The 14,577-nt window shown below is 36.9% G+C and overlaps 1 protein-coding gene across 1 annotated transcript; it reads left to right on the top strand.

Annotated features, from left to right (window-relative positions):
- Positions 1–234: 234 nt before the first annotated feature.
- On the top strand, positions 235–13,307 carry LOC117985996 (ER membrane protein complex subunit 2-like). Its single transcript, XM_034972798.2, has 7 exons — positions 235–406; positions 490–600; positions 952–1,102; positions 1,502–1,645; positions 10,131–10,287; positions 11,307–11,402; positions 12,648–13,307. The coding sequence occupies exons 1-7, from the start codon at positions 370–372 to the stop codon at positions 12,786–12,788; spliced, it is 837 nt and encodes a 278-aa protein (XP_034828689.1). The 5' UTR covers positions 235–369; the 3' UTR covers positions 12,789–13,307.
- The last annotated feature ends 1,270 nt before the right edge of the window (positions 13,308–14,577 follow it).

Below are 14,577 nucleotides of genomic sequence, written 5' to 3'. Positions count from 1 at the left end.
CCGAGGTTTCTGATTGAAGATGGCTGTTGGGTTAGTCTTAAAAATGTGCCCCATGCCGTTCACAAGTCACTATAGATGCCGTTTGGCCAGCTTTAATAATTTTCGTACTTGACTTTTGTTGGGGCTTGTTATCCAATGTACTCTGTGGCTTGTTGTGCTAGAGCCATAGATTATCTACTATATCTAGAGCTGTGCTTGTGCTAGTGTTGTGTCCTTGGATGTGGTTCACGGTTAATTGTTTTAGTCTGTGGTCAAGAGAACAAGAAAATATATCTGAAATCCTTTTTTTACACAAAACAAATCAACTTTATTAAAATTTGTATTTCTTGATTCTTCCATAGTGATTTCACAATTTAGCACAGTTTGATAATGTCTTATAATAATTACGAAGACTTGAGCCGAAACGGTAGGAAATGCAGAGTGAAAACCATTAAAATGAGGTTATGCTAACAGGTCCTATTTTATTAATTTATAATAATTAATTTTCAGAAATAATTGATTTGCTACGACAATGGCGTGAAAACAACGAGAGGAAGGGCGAAGAAGTTTTGACCTTATTTGACACAATCATTCCAGTATTTAAGAAATTAGGCAGTGAGAGTGAGTATTGTCACTATAATCCTATTATAATAAAAAAAAGGCTTTTTTATTTTATAATCCTATTATTTACTGTTTAATCAAAATATATAAAAGGAAAAGTTGACTGACTGACTGATTTATCAATGCACAGCTTGAACTACTGGACGGATCAGGCTGAAATTTAGCATGCAGATAGCTATTATGAAGTACATGTAACTTGTGTTGTGTTATTAACATAGGTTACATTGTATAAAGATCCCTTGTCTACTTTATTTTACTACGAAATTTCTGCTTTCTAGGTCTTTTAGGGCTGGAGGTTGAATAGTCAGTCAGTAAGGACTTTTTTGTATGCATGTTTGTATTGATTTGTAGAGTATGTGATACTGGAGCAAGTGATATACGCGGCTCTGGACTGCCACTACTATGAGACGGCCATGTGGTGGATCATGCTGCTCAACATGGAGTTCCCGGGCAGTCTGCGTGTCATGCGCTACAAAGCTGCCTGCTTGGAGGCTGAGGAGAAGTGAGTTATGAATCAGCCTCTAGAATAGAATAGAATAGAATAGAATGTTTTTTTTATTCATGTAAACTTTTTAAAAGTGCTTATGAATAGTCAGGTTTAATTTACCACTGGTTCGGAATGCCGTTCCTACCGAGAAGAACCAGCAAGAAACTCGGCGGTAACTAGGCTTAGTAAAGTTAACAATTCATTTGTTGGTAATTCTATATGTTTTAAAAAACTACCATTATGTGGAAAGGTGTCAATCCTCAGTAATGACGGATACAGATTAAAGAGAATAGAAAAGAAATATTTTTTATTCAATTAAACATTACAAGCAAATCATCAAATGCATCTACCACTTGTTCAGAATGCCTCTCCTACAGAGAGAGAGGGAAGCTGATTATTTATTTTATTTGATAGATACGATGAAGCACTAGAGCTGCTGGATAATATAATAAAGTCGGACGAGACCAACGCCGCCGCGCGCAAGCGGCGCATCTGCATTTTGAAGGCGCAGGGGCTTATCACTGACGCTATCAAAGAGTTGGTGGATTATTTGAAGAAGTGAGTCATTAATCACTACTTATCTAAATATATAAAAGGAAAAGGTGACTGACTGACTGACTGATCTATCAACGCACAGCTCGAACTACTAGACGGATCGGGCTGAAATTTGGCATACAGAAAGCTATTATGACATAGGCATCCGCTAAGGATTTTTGAAAATTCAAACCCTGAGGGGGTGAAATAGGGGTTAGAAATTTGTGTAATCCACCCGGACGTAGTTGCAAGCATAAGCTAGTTACTTATATAATAATAATTGTTTGGCAGTTTGCAGTTTCTACAGCTTTTACCAATAGACAGTTTGATTTTTCAAGGTTTGTTTGAACTATGATGATCCTTTAATATGTATTAAATTAATAGGTTAATAAATAAATGAATCACCTTGTCATATAAAAATATTTTTCACCCCCAATGCGCAGGTGAAAAATTAAAAAAAATTACAAAAATAAAGAAATTTATTTATATGGTGAGGTAAGGTGGAGAATACTTACCTTTTTCCTTCCAGCGGGCAAATAAGGGGTAGGAGAAGGATGGCCCTCCCCTACAGTATAAGATAAGATTCGGGCGCCAGCCAGCCGGAGGAACGACGCACGGATAGCCGAGCAGAGGCCTGAACCTTTAATCTCAAGGCAGGGATTTCGGGCCTACTCCGTCGTGGACTCTCTCACGAGACGACAAATGTCAGATAAATATGTTGGAGGATCAAAACAATGAAAAATTGTAAAAGTTTTTGAATTATAATATAATTTTCTATTTAAAATAAATTACTATGAATAGCGTCCCTACGTTCCTTGCCTTATCTTAATTCTACGAAATATAGGTACCCTTTACATTATTAAATATTAGACCTAGGGTTATGAAAAATTTGTACTAAAATTAATAAAATATATCGTTCGCCACGCACCGGAGGATATTTTAAAGAGTTCCCTGATTAAGATTTATAAACCGACGCACTAGATCTTCGGATGCAGGCCGATTTGTGTGAAAGGACATTTCAACACCATGTTCTAATCAGGTTCCACAAACACATATTTTTGAAGCAAATCACCTCATAGTGCGATAAATAGGGAAACACAAGGGGAACACATGGGGAACACAGGGGAACAGCGCATTAGCGCTGTTATTTCATAATATCCATATTAAGGTGAAGCCTTCAAGGCCGAAATTACTGCTTTCTAGGCATTTCGCCACAAAACGTCTCATATTTCATAAAAATCCGGAGAGAGCCGAATATCACGTACGAATTTTGGAAGAAAAGTGACAAGCCATTAGTCATGTCAAATGTCTTCCATCAATTACTATAAATTTCGTTTAAAAAAAAAAACAACTGTCAAAACACTGATCTATGGTCTCCTTGAAGATAATAATGGGTAGAGGTTATGTTACCGATGTAAACAAATGCCTGTCAGTGTCAAAATTCTATTGCAAAATAAAAAGGAAAACAATTATAATAAAGGTGTAACGAGACCGTCTAGGTACACGTTACAATTTCCCCTTTCTAGAGAAAAAGAAAAAAAAAAATTTTTTTTTTTTCTTTACCCTTAACAATCCTGTAAGGCAAAAACGAAGGGAACTACCAAACAAAAGAAGAATTAAATATCTAAATTCATTCAAGCCAAAACGACCAAATAATCTTTAATAAATACGGATTGAGAAGCAATCCTTCAAAGCAAAAAAAATTATCTTAAACTAAAATTGCATAGTATTGGCATTCAACTGACCAGACACGTAGCACCAACGCTGTGAAATGGTAAGCCAAACTAGCGAAGAAGAGAAGAAAACTTTCTAAAGAGTGTGTGATTAGAATTGGCATTCTACTGACCAGATCACTAAGCACTAACGCCGTGAAATGATAAACCAATCTAACACAACACTTAGCCTAAACAAAAAGAGTCTAGAGTTAGTCTGCACCCGTTCAACCCGCTGAGGCACCCTCGCCGCGCATTGACGAACTAACCTAGCTAAAGGGTTTTCGGAATGGTCTGCAACTGGACAAAGCACTGGGCACCCTCGCCGCGCAGTGTCGAACCACCCAAAATGATGCACTACAAAAGAGCGACATCCAAAACACCGTCCTGCCTAAGCAAGGACATAGCATACATGTCCACATGTGTGAGACAAGGCTGAATATGAGTACTAAAGACCCATCCAAAAGAAAATATTTACATCCACTTGCCCGTTAAACAGACACAAGCAGGAGGATAGCATGGAGCATGTGCCAACCATGATCCCACAAAAGAGCTGTACATATGTACAAAACTACTTGACTGATTAAAACAGAAACAAGCAGGAGGATAATACGGGGCATGTGCTAAACCGTAATCCCACATAAAAACAACTGTACATATTTACAACAAAATAAGGTAATACGGTGCAAACAAAGACAACCGCAACCAAAAATAAGTATAGGATTGACAAAGGAGCCAAAAATCCTATACAAAATGAGCCCTTATAAAAGAACTACAAAGATAAAAATGTACAATATATACACATAAGGTAGTGCGGGGCAACTGCATAGCCGCAAGCTACAAAAGGATAGGATTGACAAAATAGCCAAAAATCCTATAAAATCAGTAGGACTGACAAGGAGTGTCAAAGAATCCTACTCAAAATGATTAGTCCTTATTGTGTTAGCTTCTGTTTAGTCCTTTTCAAAATAAAATTAATTTTAAGTTTTAATTTTGTCAAATTTTAAGAATATCTTTTATATGGTATCTACCTGTACTATTCTTTGCCAAATCTTTCAATATATAAACAGTATCTGAAATTCTCTTTATTATTTTACATTTAACAAATCTAGGAGCTAATTTAGCTGAAAAGAACGAAGCAGCATTGGATTGCACAAAGTTGCGCCTCCAAACTATGTCTCCAACACAATAAGAAATGACTTTTCTTCCCACATTGTAGTATTTGGCATTACGTCTATATGATTTAGCCAAATTACTAACAGTTTTATCAAAAATATTACTCAAAGTAAGAAGTGCGTCTGAATAATCAGAACGACTACCAATAACTAACTCTGAAGGATCAGAGATAGAATTAAATTTATGTAGGGACCCATCGAGGAAAACTTCCCTACCAAACATAAGAAAATTAGGTGTGTATCCGGTAACTAGATTAATAGTGCCATTAATAGCTGCCTGTATATGGGGCAAATATTTAGACCAGGTTCTATGATCGTTCTCAACATAGCATGCTATACAAGTTTCAATAGTCTTATTAAAGCGTTCAACTGGGTTATTCTGAGGGGTATACAAAGTGTTATAAAATAATTTTGGAATGTTATATTCTTTAGCAAAGTGTTTAAAAGCTCTAGAGGTCATCTGAACTCCATTGTCAAGTATGCAAATCTTCGGAACGCCAAATTTCAAGAAAATTTCCTTTTGTAATAAGTTAATTATTGTTCCAGTAGTTGCTTTACGCATGGGTAAGATCCAACAAAATTTAGAAAAAACATCTACCACGGTAAGTATGTAAACATAACCTGTATAAGATCTCGGCAATGGACCTACAATATCAAGAGACAACATAGTCATGGGACGATCGACCAATTTAGGGTTAGACATGAAACCTAAAGGAGCTGAAGTTGAATGTTTATATGCTTTACACTTATCACATCTATTTATATAATCTTTGACATCTTTGAACATTCTAGGCCAAAAGTAATGCATTCGCAATTTTTCTATGGTTTTATGAATACCAAAATGAACCGAATTTAAATCATCATGATTATTTCTAATAGTTTCTAAAATATTTTCTCTAGGTATTACTATTTTCCAAGCTAAATTTTGATTTAAAATAGATTTAGGCTTAACATATTTATACAAGGTATCATTTTCTACTTTATAAGTTTTAAATTTTGAAGGATGTTTCTGGCATTCTACAAAAATTTTAGAATACCATGGATCATGGATATCCTCTGGACATGATACAATTTCAGCAATTTCTATACGAGATAAAGCATCAGGGACTGTATGACTACTACCTTTTTTGTGAATAATATTAAATTTATACTGTGACAAACGAGTGGACCATCTAGCTAACCTACCAGAGGGGTTAGTTAAATTCATCAACCATTTTAAACTGGCATGATCAGTGACTACTGTAAATTCCGTACCTTCCACGTAGGGTCGAAAATGTTCAATTGATAACAAAACAGCTAAAAGTTCTCTCTCAGTGACGCTATAATTCTGTTCAGCTTTAGATAATAATTTAGAAAAGTAGGCAATAGGATGTTGTTGACCTGAGTCATCGTCTTGCATCAGAACGCTACCAATCGCATAGCCGCTGGCATCACAATGTATAGAGAAGGGTTTTTCGAAATCAGGACATTGCAAAACTGGCGCTGTCATTAAGGCGTTCTTTAAATAATCAAAAGATTGTTGTGCATCATCATTCCATACAAACTTAATCTTAGCATTTCGTTTACCGCTAGTTAATTTCGTTAAGGGAGCCACATAGTGAGAAAAATTTGGAATAAACCTTCTATAATAAGAACACATACCAATAAAACTTCTAACATTTTTAGCAGATTGGGGTTGAGGGTAATTTTTTATGATTTCCAATTTCTCTGGGTCAGTGTGTAATCCGTCTTTATCTACAATATAACCGAGATATTTCAATTTTTCCTTACAAAATTCGGATTTATTTAAGTTAATTGTGAGTCCAGAATCTTTTAATCTTTGATAAACTTTTTCTAAGAGAATTAAATGGCTTTCAAAGTCTTGGGAAACTAGGATAATATCGTCTAGGTAACAAAACAGTTTGTTATCAAACTCGGGTCCAAATAACCGATCAGAAAGTCTCTGTAACTCGGCAGGTGCATTTGTCACACCAAATGGCATCCTAACGAACTCGAATAAACCACGACCGGGGACTACAAAAGCTGTCTTTTCTCTAGAGGATTCTTCTAATAAAATCTGATAAAAAGCCTTAGAGAGATCTATAGAGCTGAGAAATTTAGCATCTCTAAGGTTCACTAGTATCCTAGATATATATGGTAAGGGATAAGAATCACGAACGGTAACTGAATTTAATTTTCTGGAATCTAAGCAAACTCTAAGACTACCATCTTTCTTAGTCACCATGACCAATGGACTACTCCATGGTGATCTAGAGGGTTGAATAATACCTTCTGCCAACATTTTATCAATTTCTACGTTCAAAGCTTTTAATTTAGCAGGACTCAATGAATAATATCGCTGCTTAATGGGTTCGCCGAAAGTTACAATTTTGTGTTGAACTAAGTCTGTTTTCCCTAAACCTTTCTGTTCATAGGAAATGTTTTTGAAAAATTGAGCAATCTTATCTAATCTAAGTTTCTCATCAGTAGATAGACTGGATGCTGGAATAATGGGTGAAATTTCAAAGGGACAATCATTTTCAATGGAGTTGATAACAGAAATCTCTTTTTTTAATTTGGACAAAATATCAAAAGTAAGCCAAAAATCAATTCCAAGGATAACATCACTAGTAAAAGAGGGGATGACCGCGAACTTACATTGTCTGATTCTTTTGGCACACCTAATGGGCAGTACCATGCAGCCAATTACCTTTTGATGTTTCCCATCAGCTGTGGCCGCAGAAAAGGACGAGGGTGTCATATCGAAACCCATTTTTTGGAATAGTAAGTGGGAATTATTTCCTAGAACACTTATTTGGGCTCCGCTGTCCATTAAACCTAAAAACTCTCGGCCTCGCACAGTAAATGCCATGTAAGGACGATTATCAGAATCTTTAAATTGTAAAAGGGAAGCTATTTCATTTATTAAGTTAAGATTATTATTATTTACACTCAAAGGGTTACTGTTACAAAAATATTCAAGATTGTCGACGGTCGTCGTGTACCTATTATTTTCCAATGAAAATTGGCCACGGCGACACCTAGTCAGTTTTTTGACCGCGTTTCCAATGTAGAAATGGCCTCTCTAGGGGGGTGACATTTTGGACAATCCTTAGTTGTTACATCCGGGTGTTTACACCGAAAGCAAAGCTTTCCAGGGTAAATCGGGCAATTTAGAAACATATGATCATTCCCATCACATTTTTTGCATGAGATTTTCTGGCTCTGAAAGACTTTATTATTAAACTTTTTGTTACTACCAGAGGGAACACTAATTTCTTTCTTGGTACTTGTAATAGAAGAAGCACTGTCCTGTAAAGGTTTTAAATTACTCTTATATGACTCAATTTCTTTGCCTAATTGAATTAGCTCATTTAATGACATAATTCCCCGCCCGATTAAATGATAGGAAAACTGGGGGAGCATATTATGCTTAGCAATATCTAGTAAGGTGGTCTCTAACAAAGGGGTTTGTAGTTTTGCAGACATATCCATCAACTCGACTATAAATTCTGACAAACTTTCGGATGGTTTCTGTTTTCTAGTCCTAATTTGATACTCCAACTGATAATTAAAATCTCTGGGGGTGAAATGGTCTAGAAATTCAAGTTTAAATTGTGGCCAATTAATTAAGTATGTTCTCTTAGCACGGAACCATTTAAGAGCGATATCTGTCAAAAGAACAGGTAAGGCATGGAAACACTGTTCATCGGTGAAACCTTTCACCGGCTTTAACTCTTCAATGCGGGTCAAAAATTCCAACGGGCAGGTTTTACCGTTGAACGTTACATTCAATTTGGAAAAATCAAAGCGCTTATTAACATAATAATTACTTATACCTTGATGTGATAAATTACTAGGGTCAATCCTAGATATAGTCGGTGTATCATGATCTAAAGTTATCATGTGGTCGGGGTCAACGGACACATTTTCAGATTTTTCATCCATTTTTGCCTATATTGTATATAACAAAAATGTATATAAGCCTCAAAACAAGCTACGCTTATTAACTACACGAGCACACTTAAATTAGCTATGCTAGGACAAACATCTTAGTATCTAGGCATACAATAAATAGGTTACACGGATACAATACACCTTAAAATATTACAAAAACACTAAGTAAGACAAGAACGACGGCAATTAAAATATTGATCCACCAAACCATGAGAATCAACACGACTAGGATCCCAAAAAAGAATCAGGTCTCTGTTCCAGGGCGACAAATGTCATATAAAAATATTTTTCACCCCCAATGCGCAGGTGAAAAATTAAAAAAAATTACAAAAATAAAGAAATTTATTTATATGGTGAGGTAAGGTGGAGAATACTTACCTTTTTCCTTCCAGCGGGCAAATAAGGGGTAGGAGAAGGATGGCCCTCCCCTACAGTATAAGATAAGATTCGGGCGCCAGCCAGCCGGAGGAACGACGCACGGATAGCCGAGCAGAGGCCTGAACCTTTAATCTCAAGGCAGGGATTTCGGGCCTACTCCGTCGTGGACTCTCTCACGAGACGACAAATGTCAGATAAATATGTTGGAGGATCAAAACAATGAAAAATTGTAAAAGTTTTTGAATTATAATATAATTTTCTATTTAAAATAAATTACTATGAATAGCGTCCCTACGTTCCTTGCCTTATCTTAATTCTACGAAATATAGGTACCCTTTACATTATTAAATATTAGACCTAGGGTTATGAAAAATTTGTACTAAAATTAATAAAATATATCGTTCGCCACGCACCGGAGGATATTTTAAAGAGTTCCCTGATTAAGATTTATAAACCGACGCACTAGATCTTCGGATGCAGGCCGATTTGTGTGAAAGGACATTTCAACACCATGTTCTAATCAGGTTCCACAAACACATATTTTTGAAGCAAATCACCTCATAGTGCGATAAATAGGGAAACACAAGGGGAACACATGGGGAACACAGGGGAACAGCGCATTAGCGCTGTTATTTCATAATATCCATATTAAGGTGAAGCCTTCAAGGCCGAAATTACTGCTTTCTAGGCATTTCGCCACAAAACGTCTCATATTTCATAAAAATCCGGAGAGAGCCGAATATCACGTACGAATTTTGGAAGAAAAGTGACAAGCCATTAGTCATGTCAAATGTCTTCCATCAATTACTATAAATTTCGTTTAAAAAAAAAAACAACTGTCAAAACACTGATCTATGGTCTCCTTGAAGATAATAATGGGTAGAGGTTATGTTACCGATGTAAACAAATGCCTGTCAGTGTCAAAATTCTATTGCAAAATAAAAAGGAAAACAATTATAATAAAGGTGTAACGAGACCGTCTAGGTACACGTTACAACCTCCAACCCTAATATCAAATTTTGAAAAAAATCATTCCTTTAGCAAAAACTTCAAAATGATGTACAGTATGCGGCCGAAAGTAATGTACATCGATCTTTAGAAGGAGATAGCAGATTTGTAGAGCACTGTCTCTGTCGTTGAGACCGACAAAAGTCACACAGGTATGAGTGACAGAGACAACGCACTACAAAGCCGAAATGTTGTTCTAAAGGCTGATGTACATTACTTTCGGCTGCATACTGTATATCATTTTTTTTCACTACAAATTTTCCTTTTGTATGATTAAAGAAGTGCAAATTAACGTTGTAGATTCATGTCAGATATGGAGGCTTGGCAGGAGTTGTCGGAGCTGTACCTGCAGGTGCAGGAGTACTCCAAGGCTGCCTTCTGTGCTGAAGAGCTGATCCTGCACCAGCCACACAACCATCTCATGCACCAGCGCCTTGCTGACATACGCTACACTATGGTGAGACATTCCTAAATATATAAATACTAGAAATAAAAATAAACTTGTAATTCCCGCCTCTAGGCTCAGTAAAGTTAGCAATTCATTTGCTCGTAATTCCATACGTTTCTATAATAAGCTTCCAGAAGACATATTGGAGATGTCTCTCAACAAGTTCAAAGTTTTCATAAAACGTAAACTAATTGAAAAATCCTATTACAATGTAAAGGATTATTTAAATGATAAGCAAGCTTGGGAATGAGTTGCTTAACGACTTTGTGATAGTTCTAAGATCTAGATAAGTTTCAATAAATTTGTAAAGTGGTGATAATAAAAAGAATACCCGGCTGAGTTTGTTGTGGGCTCTTCTCAGACCTGGGCGCGTTTGGAACCCTCGTAGCTTTAGTTTTAAGTTTGCGTTATAATTATCACCACTATATTATCTTACAAATCTAACACTATACCAGACAATCAATAAGAGTAATTTATTACCTATTTTGAATAAATCATTTGACTTTGACTTTGACTTTGACTTTAAACTCAGTCAGATATGGAGGTGTGGTGGTTTCCACATACTGACACTAGATGGCGCTGCTGGTATCTTCAATCGCTCACTATGAAACTTGAATCGCGCAAACGAAGTTTTCGTCTCGGAAGACCTAAATGTAAGTTCCAAGATACAACAATCGGACCAGCTGGATCTCCAGGCATGGAACCAGCCGGGAGGAAGATCTTCCTATTGTTGTGGTCGAGTCCTGACACAGTGCTAAAACTGCATTTAAGAAAGGGACTCTGTTTCTTTATGTGTTTCTGATCGTTACGATCTCGAGAATGGAAACACATAGAAGGATCTTAATGATACCCCATACATCCAAATCTGTTATGCATTTAGAAGTTATGATGGAATAAAGAAATACACATACATACATACCTATTACATGCATACAAATACAAAGAAAAGAAAAATAGGCGAAAAACGTTTGTATCGGGAAGCGCGTAAGAAGTATTCCCTTAAAATTCGTTTTTGTCTTGTATTACAGGGTGGAATAGAAAACATGGAGTTAGCAAAATCATATTACTGCCAAGCATTGAAACTCAACCCAGATAATACAAGAGCGACGCTTGGCTTGTTTTTGGTAAGTTAAACTATTTCAAATTCAAATTGAATTTTATCTTTATAATTAATATATTATAAATATATATAAATAATTTGATTTTTATCTTTATAATTAATATATTAATTTTAATCATAAGTAGAAGTTTAAGCTAGAATAATATTACTTATTAGCCCGTAGGCTAGATGGTAATAGTAATAAAGCTGCCATTTTATAATGGTGCTTTATGGTAGGAAAAAAAAAAAAAAAATTGAAAATTGAATTTTGAACTTCTTCAAATCGTTCACTCTTGACAGAATGGTCGTGGCTATAATTTGGTCACTGCTGCTCGTGCGATCTCCCTCCAGCAACTCCTGTTGTTGGCATTACGTGCACACACGGAGACAGGCGTGTTTGTTGCGGATCGGATTAAGTCTGTCCACGTAGTCGACTCCACTCGACCTTGTACCACGAGGTGTTCGATGGTACCACTCTTCCTTGTAATGTGCCGAAAGAACTTGAGGGTTTGCAGTTGTACTAGTGACGAAAGCCTTTGATTTATTTTATGTTCTTTGAGGATGGAGACGTTTGTACGATGTGCGGCCCATTTTATTCTTAAGAGACGTCTCCAGCACCAGATTACATATCGATTCATTATTATTTATTTCATTACTAGATGATGCCTGCGACTTCGTCCGCTTGGATTTAGGTTTTCAAGAATCCCGTGGGAACTATGTCCTTCCACGGGATGTAAGCTAACTCTACCCATATAAATCGGTTAAATTCTTGAACCGTGAAAAGCTAGCAAATAGACAGACACACATTCGCATTTAATATATTAAAAATATGGATTTAAAGTGTTACTAGCTCGCGACTTCGTCCGCGTGGATCACACAAATTTCAAACCCCCATTTTACCCCCTTAGGGGTTGAATTTTCAAAAATCCTTTCTTAGCGGATGCCTTTGTCATAATAACTATCTGCATGCCCAGTCCGATCCGTCAAGTAGTATAAACTGTGCGTAGATAGATCAGTCAGTCAGTCACCTTTTCCTTTTAGACTAGCTTATGCTCGCGACTTTGTCCGCGTGGACTACACAAATTTCAAACCCCTATTTCACCCCCTTAGGGGTTGAATTTTCAAAAATCCTTTCTTAGCGGATGCCTACGTCATAATAGCTGTCTACATGCCTAATGTCAGCCAGATCTAAATTTCAGCCCGATCCGTCCAGTAGTTTGAGCTGTGTGTTGATAGATCAGTCAGTCAGTCTCCTTTATGTGTGTGTCAGGTAACTAACGCGCTGGTGGGACAGTACAAGAGCTCGGGCGGCGCCAAGCGCGCAGACGCGTGGCGACTGGCGCAGTGGGCGCAGCGCGGCGCGGCGCCCGACCTCTCCGCCGCCATGCTGCACCTCGCCATCACCGACTAAACACCGACCATAACCGGATATTTATTATGTTATCGGGTTATACAAATTATACCATAGATGATGCCCGCGACTTTGTCTACATGGATTTTAAAAATCCCATGGGAACCATTGACTTATATATGACTTCGTATGGACAGGGCTATTGAACAAACAAAATTCGCAAACAAAAAAGCAACTTCAGTGACGTCTGGATTTTAAATGGATCGTTCATTAGTACCTAAGAGGTGGAGCTGATTTATTTGGTTCCAAAACCGTGAAAAATTTTGCTTGCTTGGGCATATCTTATCATTTATATAGATGGTGGGAACTCTTTGATTTTTCGGGATAAATGTCCTTCCCCGGGATGCAAGCTGTACCAAATTTAATTAAAATCGGTTGAACGGATGGGCCGTGAAAAGCTATCAGAAAGACAGATAGACACACTTTCGCATTTATAATGTTAAGTATGGATTATTGTATTATTTAACTTTACAATTGTAAGTAATATATTTCAAGGTTACAATAAAATATTTAAGTAAATCTGGTTTTATTTTGTTAAGAATATATCCATCCATCCGCCTCATCGTTTTGGAGAGCGCGCCACCACAATAGATCTATTAGCTTATTCATTTTGTTCTGTGATTTTACTAGTTTCATTTTTTTTTTTTAATTGTGCTATTTATATTAGTTACTTTATTCTATGGTTTGACTTCCACATTTGTACAGTGCGACAAGGCTATCATGGCCCGTGGCCGTAGACTGATTAAAAAAGCTAGACTAAAGTACTGTGTAACCGCATCTGAGATAGCGATAGCACAGCGTAACGATGAATAACACGACAATTACCATTATTTAGTAGTCAATATTTGTATTAGGTAACCGATATTTGTATTAAACGTTTTTTATGTGAAAACAATTAAATAATAAATGAGAAATACAATGACGCCACGAATTCTTAAAGTTTGTTTTGCAAGTAAAGTTGTATTTCTTGAAAAAACCCGGTTACACGATAAGGGACAAAAAATAGGTTAGCTGCGTCTCTGTTTATCACATTAGTAACTTTATCTGTGCTCTCTTTTTAGTGGGAATGAGAAAGCAAACGTTACTTTGTCTAGATTTTTTACTCAGTCTACGCGCGTAGCGAAAATCGGAACTAACGTTGCCTTCAAGTGTCCCCTTTGTTCTTGTTCGAATAGTCAGCCTTTGTTTGTTTAAATCACAGATATGTCCAGATTTGCAACTAGCGTGGCCCCCTCAGTCCCTCTCGCTCAAGCAGATTTTCTTACTTGTGAAATGTCATTCCTTCTACACTTCACGTTCTTTGTCAAATACTCACGTACAAATACATTGTGACAAACAAAAAAAGGTGGCCACGGTGATAAGGACAAAACATAATCATTTTGTCACGTTCTAACAAGAGCTTAAATGCATTTAGCTATCTCGCTCTAACAGTAAGTGTCACAATAGGGCTACTTCTAACAGTCCTTATTCTGAGGTTTAAATACTTACTCTAAGCTTTGTAGTACTTCCAAATTCTTTGTCTCCAACAGCGCCCCATGTCAATGTCATTCAAGTGACGAGAGCCTTGTTCCATAGAGTAAAGTAACTTGTTCGCACGGTATGTTGCATGTTGCGCTTTGCGCTGCATTCACAGTTCACACCATAGACAGTAAAATTCATTTTAAGAGCTCCCGACACGGTCAAGCACGTAGATTTGCTTTGCTTGATGCGCCCGTCTCGCGGGCATCATCTAAATACATAAAAGGAAAAGGTGACTGACTGACTGATCTATCAACGCACAGCTCAAACT

Source organism: Maniola hyperantus, chromosome 10 (genome assembly GCF_902806685.2).
Source record: "Maniola hyperantus chromosome 10, iAphHyp1.2, whole genome shotgun sequence".
NCBI classification, from domain to species: Eukaryota; Metazoa; Arthropoda; class Insecta; order Lepidoptera; family Nymphalidae; genus Maniola; species Maniola hyperantus.
Note: the sequence above shows the minus strand (reverse complement) of the source record. Positions and strands in the feature narration are given on the sequence as shown.

Coding starts and splice junctions, on each gene's coding strand:
- LOC117985996 (XM_034972798.2), top strand. CDS start 370: ATGTCTTATAATAATTACGAAGACTTGAGCCGAAACG. Junction 601..951: donor TAAGAAATTAGGCAGTGAGA/GTGAGTATTGTC, acceptor ATTGATTTGTAG/AGTATGTGATACTGGAGCAA. Junction 1,103..1,501: donor TGCTTGGAGGCTGAGGAGAA/GTGAGTTATGAA, acceptor TTTATTTGATAG/ATACGATGAAGCACTAGAGC.